A 20,713-nucleotide genomic window follows, 5' to 3' on the forward strand; every position below is an offset into this window, starting at 1 on the left:
AAGTGCCACCTGAACCAGCGTGTCAAGGACAAGCTTCCAGCTTGCCACACAGACCTGGTGGCCATACCGGACGGGATGACTCCCCAGCTCCAGCCACTAGACGTGTGCATTAATAAGCCTGTCAAGAACTACATTCGAGCACTTTATAATGAGTGGCTGATGAATGGAAGCCACACATTCACAGCCAGCAATAGGCTAAAGCGTGTTTCACTCGAGTAAGTGGCAAGGTGCGTGGCGAAAGCATGGATTGGGATTCCATCGGCCATGGTTGTGAAGTCCTAAAACACGGCATTTTGAACGCTATGTACAGCACTGAAGACAAGATGTTATGGTCCAACAGTGAAAGGGAGCTTTTCTGGGAGCGATAGTGAATGAAGTACAAGCCTAATAATGAAGTTGTTCACTGTTCAAAATGTAAAATTCTTCTGACTTCATTTTTTTCAGTCACAGAAGTTGCGTGCACGTTAAAATTGCAGTTCTAAATTTTGTTGTTTTTTCTTGGTCGACTCGGGTAAATACGGTACTTTTCAAATATTTCGGAGCATCAAGTGCACCCGACTAAACTTAAGAGTGGAGCAAAGTATGCAAAATTTTTGCCCTCGGAGGGGCAGTATATTCCGATAGTTCCTTCAAATAATCATATACCAAACTCTAGGGTCGGTTTAGATTCAAGGATTTAAAAAGACGCGCCAGTTTGCAATTAAAAATTATAAATATGGTGCATAGCTAGCGCCAAAGTCAGTATCGCAGCCGCTACTAGTCGTGCCAGTAGCCAACTGAACAATGTTGCCATATTGACCTGTGTCGTATCGACATGCGGTGCGACGTGATTGTAACGGCATTAAACAGGCGATGCCACAAACGAAAAGTTGTGCTAGCTGCAGAGGCATCGTCAAACGTTCAAGCCGGGTGGGACTTCAGCATCGATGAGAAAAATGTCCCTCGTTGAAGGGGGCAACGGGAGATGCTTTTTGCGTGTGCTGCAAGCAAGTGATAACACAGAGGAGCTGTTCGCCGAGATCGCACCGCGTTTCGACGCGTACGAGCCGTGCTACACTGCGCATGCGTGGGCGTGCAGATGCGAGCTTGCGCACGTTCGAAAGCATACGAGGCTGGCAGCAATGATGACGCAGAGTGAGCTCGGCATGTTCATATTAACTAAATGCCGTTTTCATTTTTTGAACCCTGTCCTCACTCTTTTGTTCAGCTTACATTCAAGGCAAACTTTTTTTATTTTTTCCGGATTCGGACATTCGGGGGTCAGCTTAGAATCGGGGCCGGCCTAGATTTCAAGTAAGTACGGTAGGTAGCCATACATTACAGGCTATGTCGCCATTATTCACACTCTCTGAAGAGTGCTTTGAATGTGAAAAAACCTGTTAGCTCCTAATGCTCCATTTGTGCTTTCAATAAACGACACTTGAAAACATACTATGTAACGATACAAACATGCTAACTTTAAAATTTAAATACATGGATTTGAACATTAATTTACATTGTGACAATGGCTGGCAATTATTCAAAAACTACTTGAAAACTGTGATATTCAATTCACTTCTGGCACTATTCATTTCATATTCAATTGTCTCAAAAATCACCAGTTCAGTTTCAGTTTATTCATCATTCAAAAAACAATGAGTAAACAACAAATAGTATGCAGACGAGGGTCCCAAAGTCAATGACTGCAACGGGACCCTCGGACCCACCCCTACTTTTTATTACTGTTTATCTGAAAATATTTCCCCAAAGATATTTGATACAGAGATAGCTACAAACAATCTGCACAACATAACCTATACTAACACCCCTGTGAAGCCAAGGTTGCATGCATGACGTCTACACTTCGTGGCAACGTGCAATGCACATTGGGCTATGTGATGGCTGAACACTAAAGTGTCACCAATTCAAGTGACACAGAGAACAAAACCCACCTCTCTCGCCATCGAAACCCCAACTGTCCATCCCCCCAAAAAAACTGTCAACCTCCCCTCAACTCAACTGCCATTCTGAGGCTTGAGTGCTCATCAGTGCTGTTGCCTGCCACCGCACCCTTTCCCTCATCTTTATGTTAACAACGACAGTCAAAACTCTAAGAGGGTCGCATAGTTGAACCCCACAATAACAATATCTGTGGGAAAAGCAAGAACATGTGCTTTCACAAGAATTTCATTGCTGTGAAACAACACAGCACAGATAGAGAACGCATCGCAAACCGAAACTTTACTGTCAAAATGCTGTTAGCCTTGTTCACGGCTATAGAGCTGCACTACCAACAGCATAAAGTATGCCACATGCATCAATCAACAATGGCAGCACTGCCATGGGGCGGTATTCTTTTTTTGAGCGCACGTTATCGTCCATAGATGCCGAAGCAGCTGCTGCAGAGCATGAAAGTGATTCTAACTCATATTGCCGAAAGCAGATCATGCACTAGGTATATAAAAAAAGTAACCACAGGTCAATAGAGGGATGCAGACGTACGTTTTAGAATGGGCGATCAGCAAACTAGACCGTGCCCATGACATGTTCTTGGTGCATGCGACTGCTTCCGGCAGTTTGCCATCTTTGTAAAGAAAAATGGCAGCGACACTGTAAGCACACTGGCTTGATATTTTTGTAACTTAGTGGGGGACATGGGTTTTAGAGACAAAAAAAAATTGTGGAGAAAATCAATATTTTGAAAACGGTATTTTCGGAATTTCCAACTATTATTCTACCACTTTGCCAAATTTTGTGCATTCTTAATACTTTAGCCGTAATATAAATTTTTGGCGGCAGTGAGGGCTAAATGTGAGCCAAAGTTTCCATAAAGCGCTTTTTCCACGGTGTGTGACAGCCCCTGCAGTTGTTCGATCACGCTGACCTGCACATCGTTCGAAAGAGCAGTCTCTCGTCTTCACTTTCCCGCCACCACCTGCTCTGTACGCACATTGGCAGTGAAGAAATTCAGCCTGAAAAGGAAGACCCAATGTGTGCTGTAAATTGGTCGACGAAGCCACGTGACCCTCAGCAAGTCGCACCATTCGCTGGACTGGCGTCGTCTGCATCACTCCGAGGCTGCTCCGCATAGGCCGTGCGTGCCAACAAGGTTTCCCATGCTGACAGCGATGCCGACCTCGACTCCGATGTTCGCTACTAAGTACCAGTTTCAAGAAAAAAAAAAGAAAAAAAAGAAAGAAGTCAGCGTACAACGTCGAGAAACGATGCTTCACCACGCCGCTTCCCGATGACATCGGCCCGTTTAAAGTCCTACGTTATCGGCGTACGGGCAAGCGGAGCAGGCACATCAGAGTCCGTTGGCTGCGTTCGGTTATGCTGGCTGCACCAGTGTGTCGAACGATCGGTCGAACTATAGGCGCTGTTCTTGCCAACATGGCGAAACGTGCATGCACATTGACGCTACGTCGGAGATCCTGATGTCTTATAGGCCTAGTCCCCCGAAGCGCTCCTGTTGACGGCCGCAGTTCATCGACGTTTCGGTACGAAACTACTACTCTGCAGCCGGAATTTTTGCGTTGTATTGACAGTGAAGCTCAAGGAAAACTTCAAGCATTAGCGTTAACTCCTGCTACTGACCAAAAATCGGAACTACTAGATCACGCTGACGTCATCGCTGCCAGAGTAAACGAACTGGCTACGTCTACCGAGCATGCGTCTGCTGAAAAGGCATCACCGTAGTGGCATCACCGTAGTGACACTAGCCAGGCAGACTACATTCCTAGAGGCTACTAATGCAATAGCACTTGTACATATTCAAACATTTAGTGGTGCTTTGTTATCAAAATAAGCTCAGTTTGTTTTTCAAGTTTTCTCAGAATGTAATTTTGGGTGTTAAACTTGCCGAAGCGCTATCTCGGTCTTCAGGGCACATAGAACCATAATTTTAACAGCAGCATGTAGCTACATCCATGCGAGTACTACACAATGCTAGGGGCAGGTCTATTAATTTTGCTTTTGTAAATTTTTAAATCTGGCTACTAATTGGACCACATGATTGCAATGTCTGGAGATCGAACTTCACATTGCTGTAAAATTGGCAATACGTGCAACATAAAAAAAAGTAGTCCTACAGTTGTGTTGCTTAGACTTTGTAGTATCCAGCCACATGTCTTTATAAACATTCTGGCTGATACTCCTCTTACAATTGTTCCAATAAACAATAGGTGATTAACTTTTAATATTACATCTGGAACCTCTCAGTCAACTTAAAAAGTAAGGATATTTTTGAAATCAGCATGAAGAACTGTCTGGGTGAGAATTTATACTAAATTTAGTAGAAAAAAAAAATTCTAAACCCCTCTTCACCCCTTAGGTGGGAATACATTTTGAGCACTCAGTGTTACAGGTAGACATTATGGGGTCTAATACAGTCAACGACCGATTTTTCGGACCCTCTAGGGAACGTAAAAACGTCCCGAAAATTCAGGCAGTCCGAAAAAATGAATGCATGCAAAAAAATGCACCCTTTTTATTTTTTTCTCAGATCTAGAGGTAAAGGGCGAAGTAACAGGCTTCCGAAACCCTGCCACAGCATCAGTGAAGTGGCTATAAAAAGAGGCGTTCAAAAACTCTGTATGCAGCCGACTGTCTGTTTATTATGTACATGTGCATCGTCGGGCAGCCGGTGTTATTGCTGCAGTGGCTTGAAGAACTTGTTGATTGTTGTTTTGACGGCGTTCTGGTTGCATGCGATCATATTCGCCTCGATCTGAGCAAGGGTCATGTCAGCACTGTACACCGATGAAAGAGTCAACAGTGCTCGCGTCAACTCCGCGCTTGTAGGCGGCGCAGGCATTGGCTCCTCATTTTCAACATCGGAGTCTTCTGAATCCCCCACAACCCGACGGACTATTTCCTCGTCAGTCAGTTCTGCGCGGAAGTCGAGCTCGTTGTCAGCGTCAACAAACTGTCCAAAAGTTATTTCCGTGGGTATGGAAACGCCAGCAGAGCGGAGGTCGTTGATCACGTCGTCCGACGGTACTGCTTTCCGCGCTTCGATGCCATCGGCGAGGACGACGAAGACTGAGTGGGTGCCATCGAAGGCAAGCGAAATCCTCAAGTTGCGAACAGTGGAGTTCGCTGACGAGCGTCGAAGCACCTAGGCGTAGCGTCGCAGAGCACACTTGACACAACAGACAACCACACACCACGCTAGCCAAAATGTGGCCTGCGCAAACAAACAAACAAAATGGCGCCGCTCCGGAAACTCTGCCGGAGGCGGAAGTGCGGCGATGAAAATAGCCAGCGTGGCCAGACCAAATCGGTGTGTGACGACTAGATTCGGCTAGTTGTGGTTCAAAGTGGTGATATGCTTCGGCTGCAAGTGGATTTCCTTCTCAAGGGCGCTGCGCGAGGAGCCAAAAGACCTTCCGTCCGTCAAAAAGTCAGGAAAATTGGACGGCGGGGGGTTCGAGCGTCCGAAACTTCAGATGTCCTTATACATTGATTCTATGGGGCTCGTGGCGGTGCTGCGAAGACGTCCGAAATATCAGGCATGTCCGAAAATTTGGGCGTCCGAAAATTCAGTCGACTGTATTCTGGCAGATTTCGCTGATGCAAGACAGTGACATTTAGTTGTCGAGAGACACGCAATGCATTGAATCCCATGGATGTTTCGCAGGGGATCCAAAATTTTCCGTTGTGGATTCAAAATATTGTTGTCTCGAGCCTTTGTTATCACACCGTTTGACTGTATGGCAATACAATTACACAGTTTGCCACTAAAGGGATAAATTCAGATTTAAAACAAACGAAAAAAAGAAAGTAGAATGCTTAGACTCTTACCCGTGACGACTGATTGGCTTTGGACCAGTAGCGTTAAAGAACTGGCGTCGGATCTGAACAAACTGCATGCTTTCCAGGTTCCTGCGTAAGGGAGCAAAAATATGAGCTCTAGCAATAATCAGAGCAGAGAAGAACTAGTTGCGTACTTATGTTTCGAGAGCTTACGCCATCTCTCGAACAACAGCAGCAATAATAATAAAGTAAAATGTTCACCTGCGCATCTGGGTATTGAAGATTCTCAGCAGCTCTGGATTGTTAGGCGCAAGCTCCTGGACATGCTTCACTGTGATGCGAATTTGGGCACCATCAGTGCGACGCTGAGAGTACAGCTCTGTAACCTGAAATTAAGTTGGCATTGATATACATGGGCAAATTTCTCTCGCATTCTATGCCATTGCCATTATTTGCAGCGTGCACTGGCTGAAAGTGGCAATAACAGCACTGCCACAGTAAATAAACGTGTTGCAAATATTTAAAAAAGAGAAAGTAAAAAAGAAAAAATGGCAAAGGCAGTCACTGAACTACCGATACACAATTCACTTGAAAGCTGTAAACAAGGCACGCAGATGACTAAACAATAAAGCAAAGGACGGGCAATTAATGTGTCATGGTGGAGAGTCAATCCTTTTCCTTACCTACCAGGTACCTCAACAACCAAAATCGTCTCAGTGAAGTGTTACAATGCCCACTAAATGCATGGATATTATATAACTAAATTGCGTGTCATCACTGAAGCCTAGTGAATAAGAGTTACACAGGCATTGTACAATGAGCCTGAATTTGTAAAAGTTACAGAAAGTTAGGGCAGCCATAGTTTCCTTTTGTCACAGAGAAAGCCAGCAGAGCACATAGAACGACATCACAACTCTCTCATCCTCAGCCACACACTTCCCGCACAAGTAAGATGTTACATGCCAAAGCATACTTGGTGCCAATCCTGAATCACAAAATACCAGCAGCAAGAATTCATGTTCTTACCTTATGCTCCAGTCGAGTTGCACTCTTCAAATCTGACATTCCATCAAATATATAGCTCCCGCCAAACCGATCTCGATGGTCTCGCAGGAGAGCGCTACGAAGACGAGACGACTCGATGTCTGGTGCAAATTCCACATGGTACTGCTGAATGGCCCAGTTGGGCATTGTGAGCAGGCGGAAGTAGTTGGACATGAGCTTCACGGGGTTTCCAGTCATACCTGAAACCAAGCAGCAATAAGAAACATTGCGAAATTTCCCAACATAAACAGCACATACAGGAAATTATGCACCAAAAACTGGTGTGCACATTATTGCACTTTATGTGACCTACAATGCATGAGTACATTCACAGGCACAGTTACACTGCATGTCAGCAGGACTGTCCCAAATGCACTCTGGGGATGCCCAACGCCTGTATCCCCTGACATTTGTTTCCCCCTACATGACTCAAATCTCTTATCTGGATAGCCCCATCACACGCACCCCCCCAGCGGAGGAAGTCTTTGTTGCAGCAACAATGATGAGTGTTCAAAAAATGGCAGCATCAGCCGACACAGTGGATAACTTGAGCACGAGCTTGCTTCCCTCTCTTTGTCATCAGAACAGCAATGCATGTAGTGCGCATGCTTACTTGTGTTTGCGAGACTATCCCACAGAAGGCTTCCCGTCCAGCCTCTATTGGACATGCCTCTACAGTCGCCGACCGTTTATTCGGACCTCACGGGGACTGCGGAAATGTCCTAATAAACAGGTGTCCGAAAAAGCAGATTAAGAAAAAAAAAATGAAATCCTTTATTTCCACGCACTTATTCGGGCTCAGCAGTAGGCTTGAAGAAATTGTGAATGCGCCGTTGCACGCTGTTCCATTTACGCGCAATCAGATAAGCCTGAATCTCGGAGAGGGTCGTACGGTCACTATAGGCGGCTGAAAGCAGTCACGGCTTGTGCACGCTCCGCATGCGATGGCAGCGTAGCACATGGTGCGTCATCTTCCAACTCGGAGACATCGTCCAGTGGTGCAGCAGAAACCTGACGAATGATCTCGCCGTCGTCGAGTTCTGCGCATGTCAGCACAGCAGTGTCACCACCTGTGAAACCGTCAAATGAGACAGTGTCCGGAATCACAATGCAACCACTGCGCAGGTCTCGGAAGAATATTTTCTGCGTCAGTAGGGAGCTCGTCGGAAGGCGACAAATCTTAGGGCTCCCGGCACCCGCTTGCCGGCATTCCCCAGCGCAGTCTGTGCCATTAGACACTTGCCACGATGTTTCCGTACGCCGCATTGGATCACCGAAACCTCGACACAGCACACAAAGCAAACACCACCGTGCCGACACCAGTCGCACAAACGAAAAACGTGGCCTGCTCGCAGCGTCGTGCGCGAAGAAACAAATCAGCTGCTGGATTGTCTTGACATGGCTTACTAAGCTGAAACCAGAACTGCTGCAGAGCCACTCTATCGAACCAGGCAGAAACGGTGATGATGAGCGGGGATTTCCAGTAGCGCCACTTCGTGGGGCAGCAAGGAGGCTCCGTTTAAAACAAAAACAAACCGCCGGTCAGAGTCGGTGCTCTCGATCGAGTTGGCTCAAGGAGTGTCCGAAAAATCCGACGAGAGGTTGCAAGGTGTCCGAACTTTTGGCAGTTGTTATACATTATGGTCTATGGGGAGAATGGCGGTGCCGCGAAACTGACCGAATAATCGGGCATGTCCGAATTTTTGGAGCCCGGAAAATCAGTCGGCGACTGTATTCGCAATACTGCACCTGGGAATGACTCGGGCATAGGTGTTCAGCATGGGCAGATTGTGCTTGCTTGGCAAATAGAACTCAGTTGATTCCTCAGCGTGCCCCATTCATTGTATGTATTCTTGCACAGAAGTAGCAATAAAGAACCTTTTAGTATATTCACACTGCTTGTCATTTCCTTTGTTACCAGAAGCACATGAGGCCTCACAGTACACATGCACGGCACACACACCCACAAACCACAAGGCAAGAAAACCAGACATCCCATGAACAACCGTGCAGGAAGAGATTGGCAGAGAGGGAAAGCGTAGTATTAACAAGCATCATCTTGTGGCACGGAATGGGAGCATGCAAGGTTGCTGTGGTGAAAGTGGCTCTGGCCCAGCTGTGCTTCTAGCCACCCGCTCATGCCAACATGTCCACAGCGCTACAAATGTCCTCTTGGAAACATGTATTCTTACCAACAGAGACTGGCCTTTGCAAAAGAACTGCCTGCCTGCACTACCAATTGGAGATGCCCTGAGTGGAGGTTCAATTGAAAAGAATCGGGGGGCAAGCAGAGGAAAAGCTCCGACCAGCCCTGCTTAGTTTAGTGTCAACCACCAAGCTGCTTTCACACACCTTTCTTGTCAGTGATACGCTGGGGACGAGTGGCAAGGATGGCAATTTCATCACGACGGCCGCGTCGAGCACCTCGGCCAGCTGTGTCACCACCAGCCAAGCTCATGGCCCCCATCTGTTGCGTTGGTGGCTGCGGGGGAACCACGTCCCCAGGCCTTGCCATCATTCCAGGACGATGGCCAGCTCGTCCAGTCGGAGGCATCTGTGGCGGGGCCTGCTGCTGCTGCGGAGGACGGCCAGCCATGCCACCAGGCGGCTGCTGCTGGTATGCGGGCGGCTGCTGCTGGTATGCGGGAGGCTGCTGCTGGTATGCGGGAGGCTGCTGCTGGTATGCGGGAGGCTGTTGCTGGTAGGCAGGTGGCTGCTGATATCCAGGTTGCTGCTGCTGCTGGTAACCAGGCCGCTGCTGATACCCAGGCTGTTGCTGGTAGCTTGGCTGCTGCTGTGGCTGCTGGTGTGCTTGTGGCTGCTGGTGAATATGATAAAAAAAAAAAGATAAAACGAAAGGTCAATCCTATCTTGCAAACCTCGTGTTTTTTGCAGCAAGCCCACAAACTCACGCAAGGTACAATGGTAGTATGACCGAACTCAAAAAGCAATGTCACAAAATTTTCCTATGTGCACCCAGTTATTAACTCACAAAATTTTCTTATGTGCACCCAGTTATTAACTCAATCAGCAGCATCTATGAGAGACAGGCTTCTTTCAACAGCATGCATATCTGCTGCTTGGGAGCTTTACATTTCTGTGTTCATTAACACAGCATGCGGCAATGAAGTGCTTATGTATTGGTCAGCCGTGCGACGCAGCATTCCAAGCACCTCGGTGTGGCAAGCCCACAACAAACACCATGCTCACCTGAGATGGCCCGGCGCCTTCAAAGCCAGGCCTTCGCATTGCAGACTCCTGTTGCGGCGGGGCCGTAGTGCCGCGGGACTTGCCTCGCGACCGACCTCTGGCTCGTCCTGTTGGCTCAGACATGTCTGCAAATGGCCAGCGCAATACACTGATGACGATGGTGACAGCACATGCAAGCGCGAGGAAACAGCAATGTCACAAAATGCACGGCAGTCTGGCTGGTACTATTCAATGCATTGAACATTTTTATTAGCACCCTAATGCGTTGTTACATTTCCATGTTCAGCTGTAATCGTAACGGAGATCTAATTAAGACCTCAAGTAGTACACTTAGCACTACTCCATGCCTAGGAAATGGCTAGAGGGTGATTACGTCAGACTTCAAAATCATGTGTAACAGGCATTTGATCAGTTATTTCCTCTTCACATTTCAATCTGTGCTATCGGTACATGCAGAAGCACTACTTGCTTCATACAATCCTACCACGGTCCTGTTATAAACCATCGCAGCATTGTTAGGTAAACATGGAACATCCGCATGTGCACCAGAACATGGCCAGGACACTGAAACAATCCTTTTTCCTAAAGCCACTAAAATGTATACAAACTTCGGAGAGCAAGTTAAGCTGGAAACAGCTAGAAAAACTAGTTTTGTATGAATTTATTAATTGCAGCTTTTTTCAATTCTTTTCCTTTGCACGCTTCGTCAGCAATTTCAGTGACCTGCCTACATTTGTACCTCGACCAGCCGATCACAAGCGGCAGATGATAGAGGAAAGAAAGAAAAGGAAAAGCAGGACCGAATGAAAAGAAAAACTCGAAATGTCAGAGATTGCTGAAAGAAAAGGTCAACTTTCAAGCACTGAACTGCAAAAATTGTTCTCTGTGTGAGAAATATCTCACAAACAAAAACAGTGAGACAAAAGCTGATAATCGGGCTAGTTGATAATGCATTACAACAGCAGAGCAATACAAACCAGGACAAGAAAGGACAGCATTCTCCTATTTGCTTTCTTACCCTCGTTAGTGTGGCTGTCATTATTATAATAAAACAGTGAGGAATTTTAATTTCAAGAACAGAACTGCCAAAAGAAATCCTACATTCAATATGAACTAGACGTAAAGTAGTTTCAATAGAGAGAGAACTAAATTTTATTGTTTTGCCAGGCTTTGACTTGAGCCCAAAGGTTGGTCGCCTCCTCAATCCAGGTAGCCATGGCTTGCTGCTGCCGCCCGAGCCCTATTCACTAACTGTAGCTGGCTTTCAAGGTCTTGGGTCACCAGCAGAGCCTCCCACTGGTCTTCCGATTCTTGTGTTTCGGCTTCTTTCTGCTCATTATCACTTGGTGGTGGTGGTGATGACGGTGGTATGTCTGGGTTATTCCTGCGCTCCTGTACTATGTGGCGCAAGGTGTTTGGTGTGTCTGGCGGGCAGAACGTCCAGTCCCGCCTGTATGCCCCCAGATACACGGCATGCAGCAGTGTTCTCTGCGGGAATCTCCTCCTGGAATCTCCTCCATGTCATCGATTGTTCCCTACTCATCCTCTTTTGTGCAGGTGGGTAGCCACTCCTCTGCTTCCTGTAGTGCGCCAAGATCTCCTTGTACTTCTTGGATATTTGTTCATCTTGCTGACAGCCGCTGGTCTGTTCTCAGTGTGTCAGAGATCGCTTGGTATGCATGACCTCAAGCCGTGGCATGTGCCACCTTGTATGCCGGGAGAGAAGAGATTCATGTCCTGGTGTCCAGAGATTGCTTGCTTCTTCTATCTCAGTGTTTCTTAAGATCTGAAGTACTGCCTTTCCGATCCCTACATTCATGTACCTCCTGCATGCTTCTTACAAGTCTGTCATCATTATAACCAGTGTCTTCTTGCATGCTGTGACGGCCAGGGCTATGCCCAGCTCTTCCGCTGTGGTTGCATCCTTGGCACGTATGGATCAAGCTGAAAGTTCTTCGCTCTTCTTGTGAACCACGCTGATTGCAAATTGGTCATTTGTTCTGTACGCCACAATGTCTGTGTATCTTTGCTTTTCTTCTTTGTTGGTGCATTTGAGTGTTCGCTTGCTTGCTTGTATTCTTGCCTGTCTCCTTTCTTTGTCATACTTCAGATGAGAGTTTCTGGGTATGGTACTTACGTGTAGCTTGTCTTTGATCTCATGTGTGGTACTCCGAGGTAGGTCCTCGACTTGGTAGTCCACATCTTGTAGCAGGGCCCTTCCTGGGCCCACGACATTGCAGTGGGACTTCATCTCCCGGTCCCATCGTGGGCGGAGCCACCGATGATCTTCGGGAGCCTTCGGTTTTGACTCCCTAAGATCTCAGTCCCTCAGGACTCAAATAAAGTTCTTGTCATGTCATTGACTGTTCTTCATGTCAACGTATGGGGTCCCGTACACGGCGATGCTCGTGATTAGTGCTTGTGTCATTCTCGTGCAGTCTTCTTCCTTGAGTCCTTGACTTTTGCTCGTCACCCTTTTGATCAGGTAGGTTACTTGTTGCACCATTCTCTTAAATTTTTTTTTTAACTCTGCTCCCCCAGCCCCTTCCTTTTGAATCACAAGTCCAACGCAAAGGTCACAACCTACAGAATGATGATGCCTCCTACCTTTACTTCTGAATCTGGTATCTGCTGCAGTTGTCGGCCTCTTGTGCAATTTCTTAGCAGCAAGAACTACAACTTTTCTGGTGCACACATCAATCCACATGTTTCCAGGTACTTCTCTATTTTGTCAACCACTTCTTGCATAGCGTCCTGCTGTCTGCCTGTCGACCCTCCCGTAGTCCAGATGGTGAGGTCGCCACCATACATTGAATGACCAATGCCTTTTATTTGTTTCAGTTCGTTGGGTAGCAAGCCCATAACCAAATTAAACAGCATCAGCGAAATGACGCCTCGTGGCGCCTTGAGCTTTTGCGGCATTTCGAATTTCTCTCCGCTATAGATGCTGAAGTGTGGCAGTATGGCTTCGTGCGACACGTTGTCGAAAGCCCCTTTCACGTCTAGTGCGAGGATGGCTCTCATGGAGTGCATGCCCAGTTTGTCTATCACTTTTTCCTTGATCTGCACTAACTATCTTGCGTGGAAAGGTGATCTCTAGTTTTCCAGCACATGAGGTGAAGGATACAGGTTGCAGGTACTGAATGCTGGTGGGCTTTTTCGGTTTAGAAATCATGGTTACCTCGGCATGTTTCCATTCCAGTGGTATTAAAAAAGAAAACTTTAATATGGGCTACTTAAAGCAAGTTCTACTCATACTGATGTGGAAGGGTGTGTCTAAGAGAAGGCTGCAGCATGCAGTTTGAGGCTAGCTCGTGTTCCACACCTGCAATGCTTAGCAAAGGACAAGATACCCTTTTCTTGGAACTTCATGCAATCTTGAGACAGGTAAGAAGGTGGAAGGGAACGTATTTAATATGCGAAATGAATGCATGAGTATAGCCGAAGTTCGCAATATGAGCACCCCAGTTATATGTGCAAACTTACTTTTACTTTGAGTGAGCGCACTTCGCCGTTAGTCATTTGCAGGCTGTACAGGCTGTCCCACAAAAAGGTTTAGCGACACTCCCTATAGAATGCACTTGCCTACAAGTGTTATTGTCATACTCCCTTCGCAACATCGAAACGCATAGTCTCAATGGCAGTGCATGAAATATAAAGTAATGCACAGTGAACGGTGGACAGCAATTCTGAAACCCCTCCTTTTTTTTTGCGATTTAAATTGTTCCTGCTTATGGAAACAGCCATCCTTCCTCTGCCAACAAATTCAGTGTCATCTTTTTAGGTGACAGCAATTCGCCACTGCCAGGGTTTCCGAACGCAGTGTGCGTCCCCTGGGGTGTGAGATGCAATGTCCCCTGGTCTTCGCTCAACAATTATCATGTTAATATTCTTCTGCAAATAGTGGCTGAAACAGCAAGCATATAATGTGCTGGCTAAATTACCAGTCAACAATGTCATCAATTTCAAAGGACACTTTTTTGCATAGCAGTGCACCACTAAAGAGACACTCATTGCAGTGAAACGCACTTGCTTTAAGTGTCACTAAATTTGCCTGTCCAACTCCGGTATTGGTGAAATTTTGAGCAAGTGAATTTCATCACAGTAACAATACACCAGTCCGGCAGGCAAATTAAGTGACCTGTTGAGCAAGTGTATTTTCATCAGCAGGTGTCACTTTGGCAGCACGCTGCTATGCAGGAAAGTGTTATTTGAAATTGACGGCAGCGTCGATCGATCTTTGGGTAAATCAGTCTTGACATTATGTATTTGTTATCTTGGGTAACATTTGTAAAACGTCATTGACAAGAAAGCAAGGCACACAACACCACCCACATGATGAACTGCACATTCAAGAATGAAATGCTAAGAGCAACAAAGTACACACCTAAAAGAAAAAAATAAAAGCAACAGCTTTCATTTGCCGGAGGAAGAATGGCAATTTCTATTACAAATGTCACGGGGGGCGTAATAACAAAAAGAAATTTTTTAAAAATGGGGGGGGGGAGGTTCAGAATTAGTGCCAGCCCTGCACTGAATATTATTTTTGAAGCACTGCTACCGAAGCCACTCTGACAGTGCTCTACAGCAGCGTCACTATACCTTTACATGTGACAGCCTCAGAATGACACTAACATCAAAGTGCAATCACTCAAAGCAACAGTAAATTTTCTACTCGAACAGGAATATAGGCAGCTCTCTGCTACATGGCAAAACACTGTTATTAGGAGCTGATGGCAGTTACACAAGTGAGCAAATGCAAAAAAGCACCTCAAATGGTCATCAATATTTGGAAAGGTGTTACTAAAGTCCCTTTTTCATTACGAAAAGCATGTCTGGTGTTCACAAAGCCGATAGGGCAGCAATAGCAAATCGCACACGAACAATGTCTAATCCAGTGCAATGCATAGTAGTCAGACATCAATAGCAGCAGCCACTGTAGCTGAGCATAGCAAATGCAAAAAAATACTGAACCTTTTTTTCCTGCCCTTTTCTTTTTGCACTCATAACTGCTTTTGTCAAAAAAAAGTACTTTCTGAACAGAGTTCACTGAACACAGTTGCTGTTAAGTGCCACAGTATTTTCTGGTGCGACAGCTCCACATTATTTGTACAGAATGACACAATAAAGGCCTGTTTGATTTAGCCAAGTTTCTCTGCACCTTCTGAACCCATTTACGGGTGCAGTAGGTGGGTGTTCCTGGGCCTTTTGTATGAACCCCCAAGGTTCGTAAAGAACATCGAATGCAAAATTGAAGGTTAATTCATGGGTTTGGAGGTTGCTGACAGCCAAAATTCGAAGAGGTTGAAACAAACTTCAGTCAAACACATAAACTAAAAAACTTCGGCAGAGACACGTGTAGGAATGCGAAAGCATTACAGTCCCTTTGGTTAAATTTTTTCTATTGATGATGTTTTCAACATGCATTAAAGTTCTTTCTGCTTGATTCAGTGCGCGTTTGCGTAAACGTTGGCCACAAACCAGCTCATTTTATACACTCATGACATTGGCGTCAAGTCCATCGCAGCAGACACATCACCAATGAAATCTGAAGAGTAAGTGATGCGCAGAAGACAGTGCACTAACTTCATACGCTCATGACGTGGTGCCACCTCCTCCCCATTGGCTTCGCCGTCACGTGCCTAACAATGCACACACTAGGCCACACCTTTAGTCAGCCAGATGGCTGCAACGTGATGTGTGCAATGACGCACGCACTAGGCACATCTTTAGTCGGCCAGAACCAAGGAGCTGCCGTGGCGTTGGGGAAGCATGCTCTTCTCACATCCTTAGGCCCTGGTTCCCCATTCCCACCCAGATCGAAATGTACCAAATTTTCTCTTCAAAGCCATTAAATTACGTTGTTTACAGAAACCTTCCCAAGAAATTTGACATAAACGCATGAATTCTTTGTTTTTACTCTGCGCCATCGGCCATTTTTGGTACCATTGCTCGGTCACGCCGCTGTCGGATTTTCACGTAATGGAGCATATAATACTTTCGCATTGAAATATTTAAATCTCCTTCTTAGCTGCAATTCTTTACAGCTCAGCAGCCACTGAATTGCACACACATGTCAAGCTCCTCAGGTGAATTTTCAAATGTTGACTTTCCCATCATAATGATGTTGCCTGTTGGCACATCACACTTCGCTCAATGGCGAGTAGCTTCCATCGATGTTAGTGGTACAAAATATACGGAAAGGAAAACATATAGGGACAGAAGGAGCACTCTTTCTGTCCGTTACCTTTTCCTAATCTTTTGCGCCAGTAAAGTCGACTTTAATGGACCAATAGCTCAACATTGTACTTTGCTAGTAGTGTTCGGCTTCACCCAAGGATGCTCGTTACGTTAAGGCTGAATGGCTGAAACTTACTTTCCTTTGGGCATTTGTAACACCTAGGTCTGAAGGAACGGAGTCATGATGGCTGCAATGTAGACCAACTAGCAGAATGGCAAAAGTGGTGGTACGGCTTGGTTGCGTGACCTGGCTTCAAGTGCCAAGATGGCAATAGAGATTTAAACACTAGTGGCAGAGGTCATGCCAGACTGCAATTGCTTAGCAAAGCTCAAAAGAGAATATATAGAATCATCTCCCAACAGACAGTGTATAACAACATCCCACAAATGAAGAGCTTGTTGCTTGAAATGTTCAGCAGTCACCCCCAACCCCAGTTTTCAAGGAAATCAAGGGGCAAACTTAATTTCAGGAAGCTTTAAGGGCCCTTGAATCCCTCTTTCCAAATTCAAAGGTTCTCAAGGATTTCAAGGGTGTACAAACTCTGCAGTCCTGCTCAGAGGCGGTTAGTGGTGGTGCATGGAAATGGGAGTGCGATGTGACATGTGGTAGCTCTGGCTCATTTTAATTTTCGTATGGAGCTTGTCGTGCAAGCTTCAAACAGCCACACTGCCACTAGAGGTATTTCTATTGCACATGCAATAGAAATAGCTCTAGTGAAAAAAACAACTGGAACATTGGTTTGACGAGTGCCAGTTCAAACATCGCATTTAAAACAGCAGAACAGTTGAAGTCATCTTAATACAGTCTATGAAGGGCCAGAAACTGCATTTCAGATAGACATTTGTCCAGCACAGAGCAAAAGCACGTTTCCTTGTGCAATGTTAGCTCCATCATTTTATCTTATGCGGGTGTCACATGGTGCACTTTTGATAGCAATCGAGCCCGACCCGGATCGAATTTTTCGGTCCCGATTGGCTTCTCAGCTCGGTCTGCGGATGGCGACCAATCGCGGTCGAGAATTTCGATCCAGATGGCGCTCAATGCCGATCGAAGGTGGTCTGGACTAATATGGGCTGGACTAGTTTTGAAGTGAAGGAAGCTTGCAGTAAAATTGAGTATGAAGAACGACGAGGAAAATGGAAGAAAGTAAATGGGCTGGGAGAGTGTTGAGGTATCTGTACAGAAAAAACATTGATTCACAGTGAAGGAAAACGACTAGGAAGCTTACCAGCAAGTATGCGGCCTGTAGGGTGGGCAACACAGCAAAAAAGAACGCCAAGCGGAAAGTCAGAGAGGCTGAAATAATCTCATGGGTGGCGGCAATAGAAAAGAAACCTGCCATGACTAACTACTTAAAAGAGGAAAAAATGAAATCTGGAAAGAAACAATTTATGATAACTCAAAGGGAAGCTCATTACTTTTCGAAGCGAGATCGGGATCTCTGAGAACACGCACCTATAAAGCAAGATAGAAGGAGCATGTGCTTGCTGCGGTAAAGCTAGGGAAACTATGGGGCATGTTTTATTAGAATGTGAGGACGTCTACTCAGCGGTCGATTTAGGCACCACTGGCCTCATTGAAACCCTTGGGTTCAGCGAGAGCAGTGGAAAAGTAAACGTCCGCAATACGGATTAGTAAGAGGCGATTAGAGGATTGGTGGATGTAAGGAAACGACATAAAACGGAGACGTACAAAAGCACAGTTCGCAATAGAGGATCAGAAAATTTGGTTGTGGGAGTTAATAGGTTTTTTTTTTTATTGTTTAACCTAGATAGGCCATTAGGCAGTATAATAGCAAGAGCTTGGTGGCGCAACCCACCGTCCCGTTCCAAAGGGGACGCTCATAACATCATCCATCCAGGTGGCCGCGTGACACTGGTATTAGTGCTTACTGCATCGAATTTCAGGTCCAGGTTTAAATGCCTGTTCACACCAGAACAAATTTTTTGTGAACTAATTCTCTGTATCCGAACAACCAGCCCGTCATTTTTGCCAAGTGATTACTTGCGAAAAACATCGACTGGGCTCGATCTTTACGACAGCTTAGTATGCAAGCCGCGTCTATGATTATAGGACTCGACGCAGCATCTCTGCTACCTTCAAACGGCACGAACGCGCTGGGGCTGAACTATTGTCCCCATCCACGTGTATGCAAAATCTACGCTAAAACGTCACCGTGTGGGTGCACGGGTCTGTTTGGAATAACTCGACCAGATTAACTTGCAAATGCGGAACTACCGGAGGCTTCAACAGCAACGCGAACGTGCTGTTAGGCGCTAGCAACGCCGAACGCAGGCCAGAGAAACAAATGCGCGCGTTTACAGCTGCAGCGAATCTGCGCGCGGCACAGCTATGAAAATGACAAAGTACAAGCATAAAACAACGCGAAAACAAATAACTCATGACTGAAACCTGTCGCGGATGACAAGACATCGATGTTCCAGCTACTCAAGTGAGATGACAAAGTTGAATTTGTGGAGCATGTTCGGAAAGAAAAAAGGTACTGGCGGCGAACAAAACAATGGTGCCCGAAGTGGCTACCATGCTTGTTTTGCCGATGCCGATCGACGCAACAGCACAACTAAGTTCATTTCTTGGAAAATGAACAGCATGCGCCGTAACCTTCTAGGAGCTCAGAGCACATCAGCGAAGAGACACATCGGCCACTGAATAGCACGAATTTGGTAAGGAAGCCGAGAATCAGCACTTAGGCCTAGCAACAGCAGTGCATCGCCATGTGGAATCGTAACTGCGATGGAATGGAGTCAATGACGGCTGCCTCAATATTTCACAAATGTCGAATACTTTGAAAACGAAAAACGGTAACACGCCCGCGTGCGACGGGGAACTTACTATTGCCTACTAGAGTATGCAGAAATGAGAAGGCGCAACCAGGCACGGGAACGACGCGGCTGTCTAAACGCGAAAGAGCGCGGAAACAGAAAAGTGCTTTAAAGCGTGCTCATTCTAAAAAAAAAAAAAAAGAACATTCTAAACAAGCATGCTCAGCGAGTGCACTCGTGAGATATCAACTTATTTGATAAAGACGCGTTTATCTCGGAAAAGACTTGCACATGCAGGGAGACGCTGACAGCTCGGCGCTACTATGGACCAGCGTCGCAGCCAATTTCTACCACTGCCCGATGCATATGCTGTTAGCCCAAAACATGGTTCATCCACCTAGACTAACAACTTATTTCGCCCTTTACGGCCTTACAACATTCGTGCGAAGCATCTCAGACAATAAGCGGCAAACAACTACGCACCTTTTCAAATCTGCAGGGGCAACAAATCTTCTCGAGACACAATTGAAGTAACCCACAAAATTACACAATACACAACAGTCCTGTGTCGTACATAAGACACGAACAACTACATTTAAACAAACTTTTACGCGGTCAAGTGCACATGCAATTTCGCAGACAAGTGACTGACCCAGACGAACATTACACTGCCTCATGCGCTGCCAATGCCTCCTTTGCGCTGCCCATGCCAGACCTGAAACCCGCAAGAGCGATTGCAGTTGGTAGCAGGGCGAAGCCGCAGCCAACCAAGAGGGCGCGCGCAACCACTTTACTTCGCCACAATGTACTTTCTGTAGTGTCCCCACCAAAAGTCCTACGCGGGAATGTTGAATGCAATGGTTCCGAGTGGTTCAGTTGTTACTCTTCCTCGTACTAAGTAGATATTACCATCCGTTATTGCTTTACTTTTTGCCAGTGTCAGTTTTCAGTGCATTACGTATTATCGCTATCGAGTCATCGCTGTATACGAAATTTCCCAAACGACCACATCTCTTACCACATTAAGCGCGCGTCACGAAGTGTGTTGTCCATTCTCAAATGCACACAAGAACCAGTTATTATTGCGTAATTAATGGTAAAACATGCAGAAATAATTGACGGATGTGATTTGCGAGGATAGATTCGACGACCCACTACCGCGCTGGTCAGCCGCCGATCGATTTGCTCGACGTATTAACTTCCTTTCCTGACAAGTCCGGCCGAAAATTTTAACTATCTTTTTTTGTACTGCTTCTGCTTCTTCACCATCGCTGCAATGTGACAATGTGAGCATGCACCTTGGCATTTCTTGCCCTGCATAACCCAGCCGCTAGTTGCCCTACGCACGTGCGCCCGCACGATGTGCATATATAGTCCGTCTTCGCTGGTGACCTGCAACATATTCTAGTACGCTCTACCTGCAACGCAATTTCATCTCTGCTAAAATGGTTATCAGCATAGTACATACTAGTGAAGCAATCCTGGCAAAGCTGCAATGCTGGTATTTCTCTATTTCTTTTTATTAGCAACCTTTAAATGACACCTAAGCAGACGACGCGCGTGCGTTATTGACGGAATGGCTGGCTTTGTATGACTAGGTGACCATTAAATTTATGGCGAATTCGGCAAATCGCTCCTGGGCGCCGATAATTGGATGGAACGGCGCACTGAGGCGCCCCGGTGCACATCGGTGCGATTT

The 20,713-nt window shown here is 46.1% G+C and overlaps 1 protein-coding gene across 5 annotated transcripts in view; it reads right to left on the bottom strand.

Annotated features, from left to right (window-relative positions):
- LOC142575681 (piwi-like protein 1) overlaps nucleotides 1-19,716 on the bottom strand; it is a 43,778-nt gene extending 24,062 nt beyond the window's left edge. Inside the window, exons 1-6 of one of the 5 annotated variants that reach the window (XM_075685226.1) lie at nucleotides 19,667-19,716; nucleotides 9,991-10,115; nucleotides 9,133-9,601; nucleotides 6,763-6,980; nucleotides 5,998-6,122; nucleotides 5,785-5,865 (exon numbers count right to left, since the gene is read on the bottom strand). In XM_075685226.1, the coding sequence (XP_075541341.1) occupies nucleotides 5,785-5,865; nucleotides 5,998-6,122; nucleotides 6,763-6,980; nucleotides 9,133-9,601; nucleotides 9,991-10,115; nucleotides 19,667-19,691 (1,043 nt within the window). In that variant the 5' untranslated portion in view covers nucleotides 19,692-19,716. Of the gene's footprint in view, nucleotides 1-5,784; nucleotides 5,866-5,997; nucleotides 6,123-6,762; nucleotides 6,981-9,132; nucleotides 9,602-9,990; nucleotides 10,139-19,497 lie in introns of all 5 variants that reach the window. The other 4 variants (XM_075685228.1, XM_075685227.1, XM_075685225.1 and 1 more) reach the window with 4 other exon arrangements.
- Between the last annotated feature and the right edge of the window lie 997 nt (nucleotides 19,717-20,713).

This window comes from Dermacentor variabilis, chromosome 3 (assembly GCF_050947875.1).
Source record: "Dermacentor variabilis isolate Ectoservices chromosome 3, ASM5094787v1, whole genome shotgun sequence".
Classification (NCBI taxonomy): Eukaryota; Metazoa; Arthropoda; class Arachnida; order Ixodida; family Ixodidae; genus Dermacentor; species Dermacentor variabilis.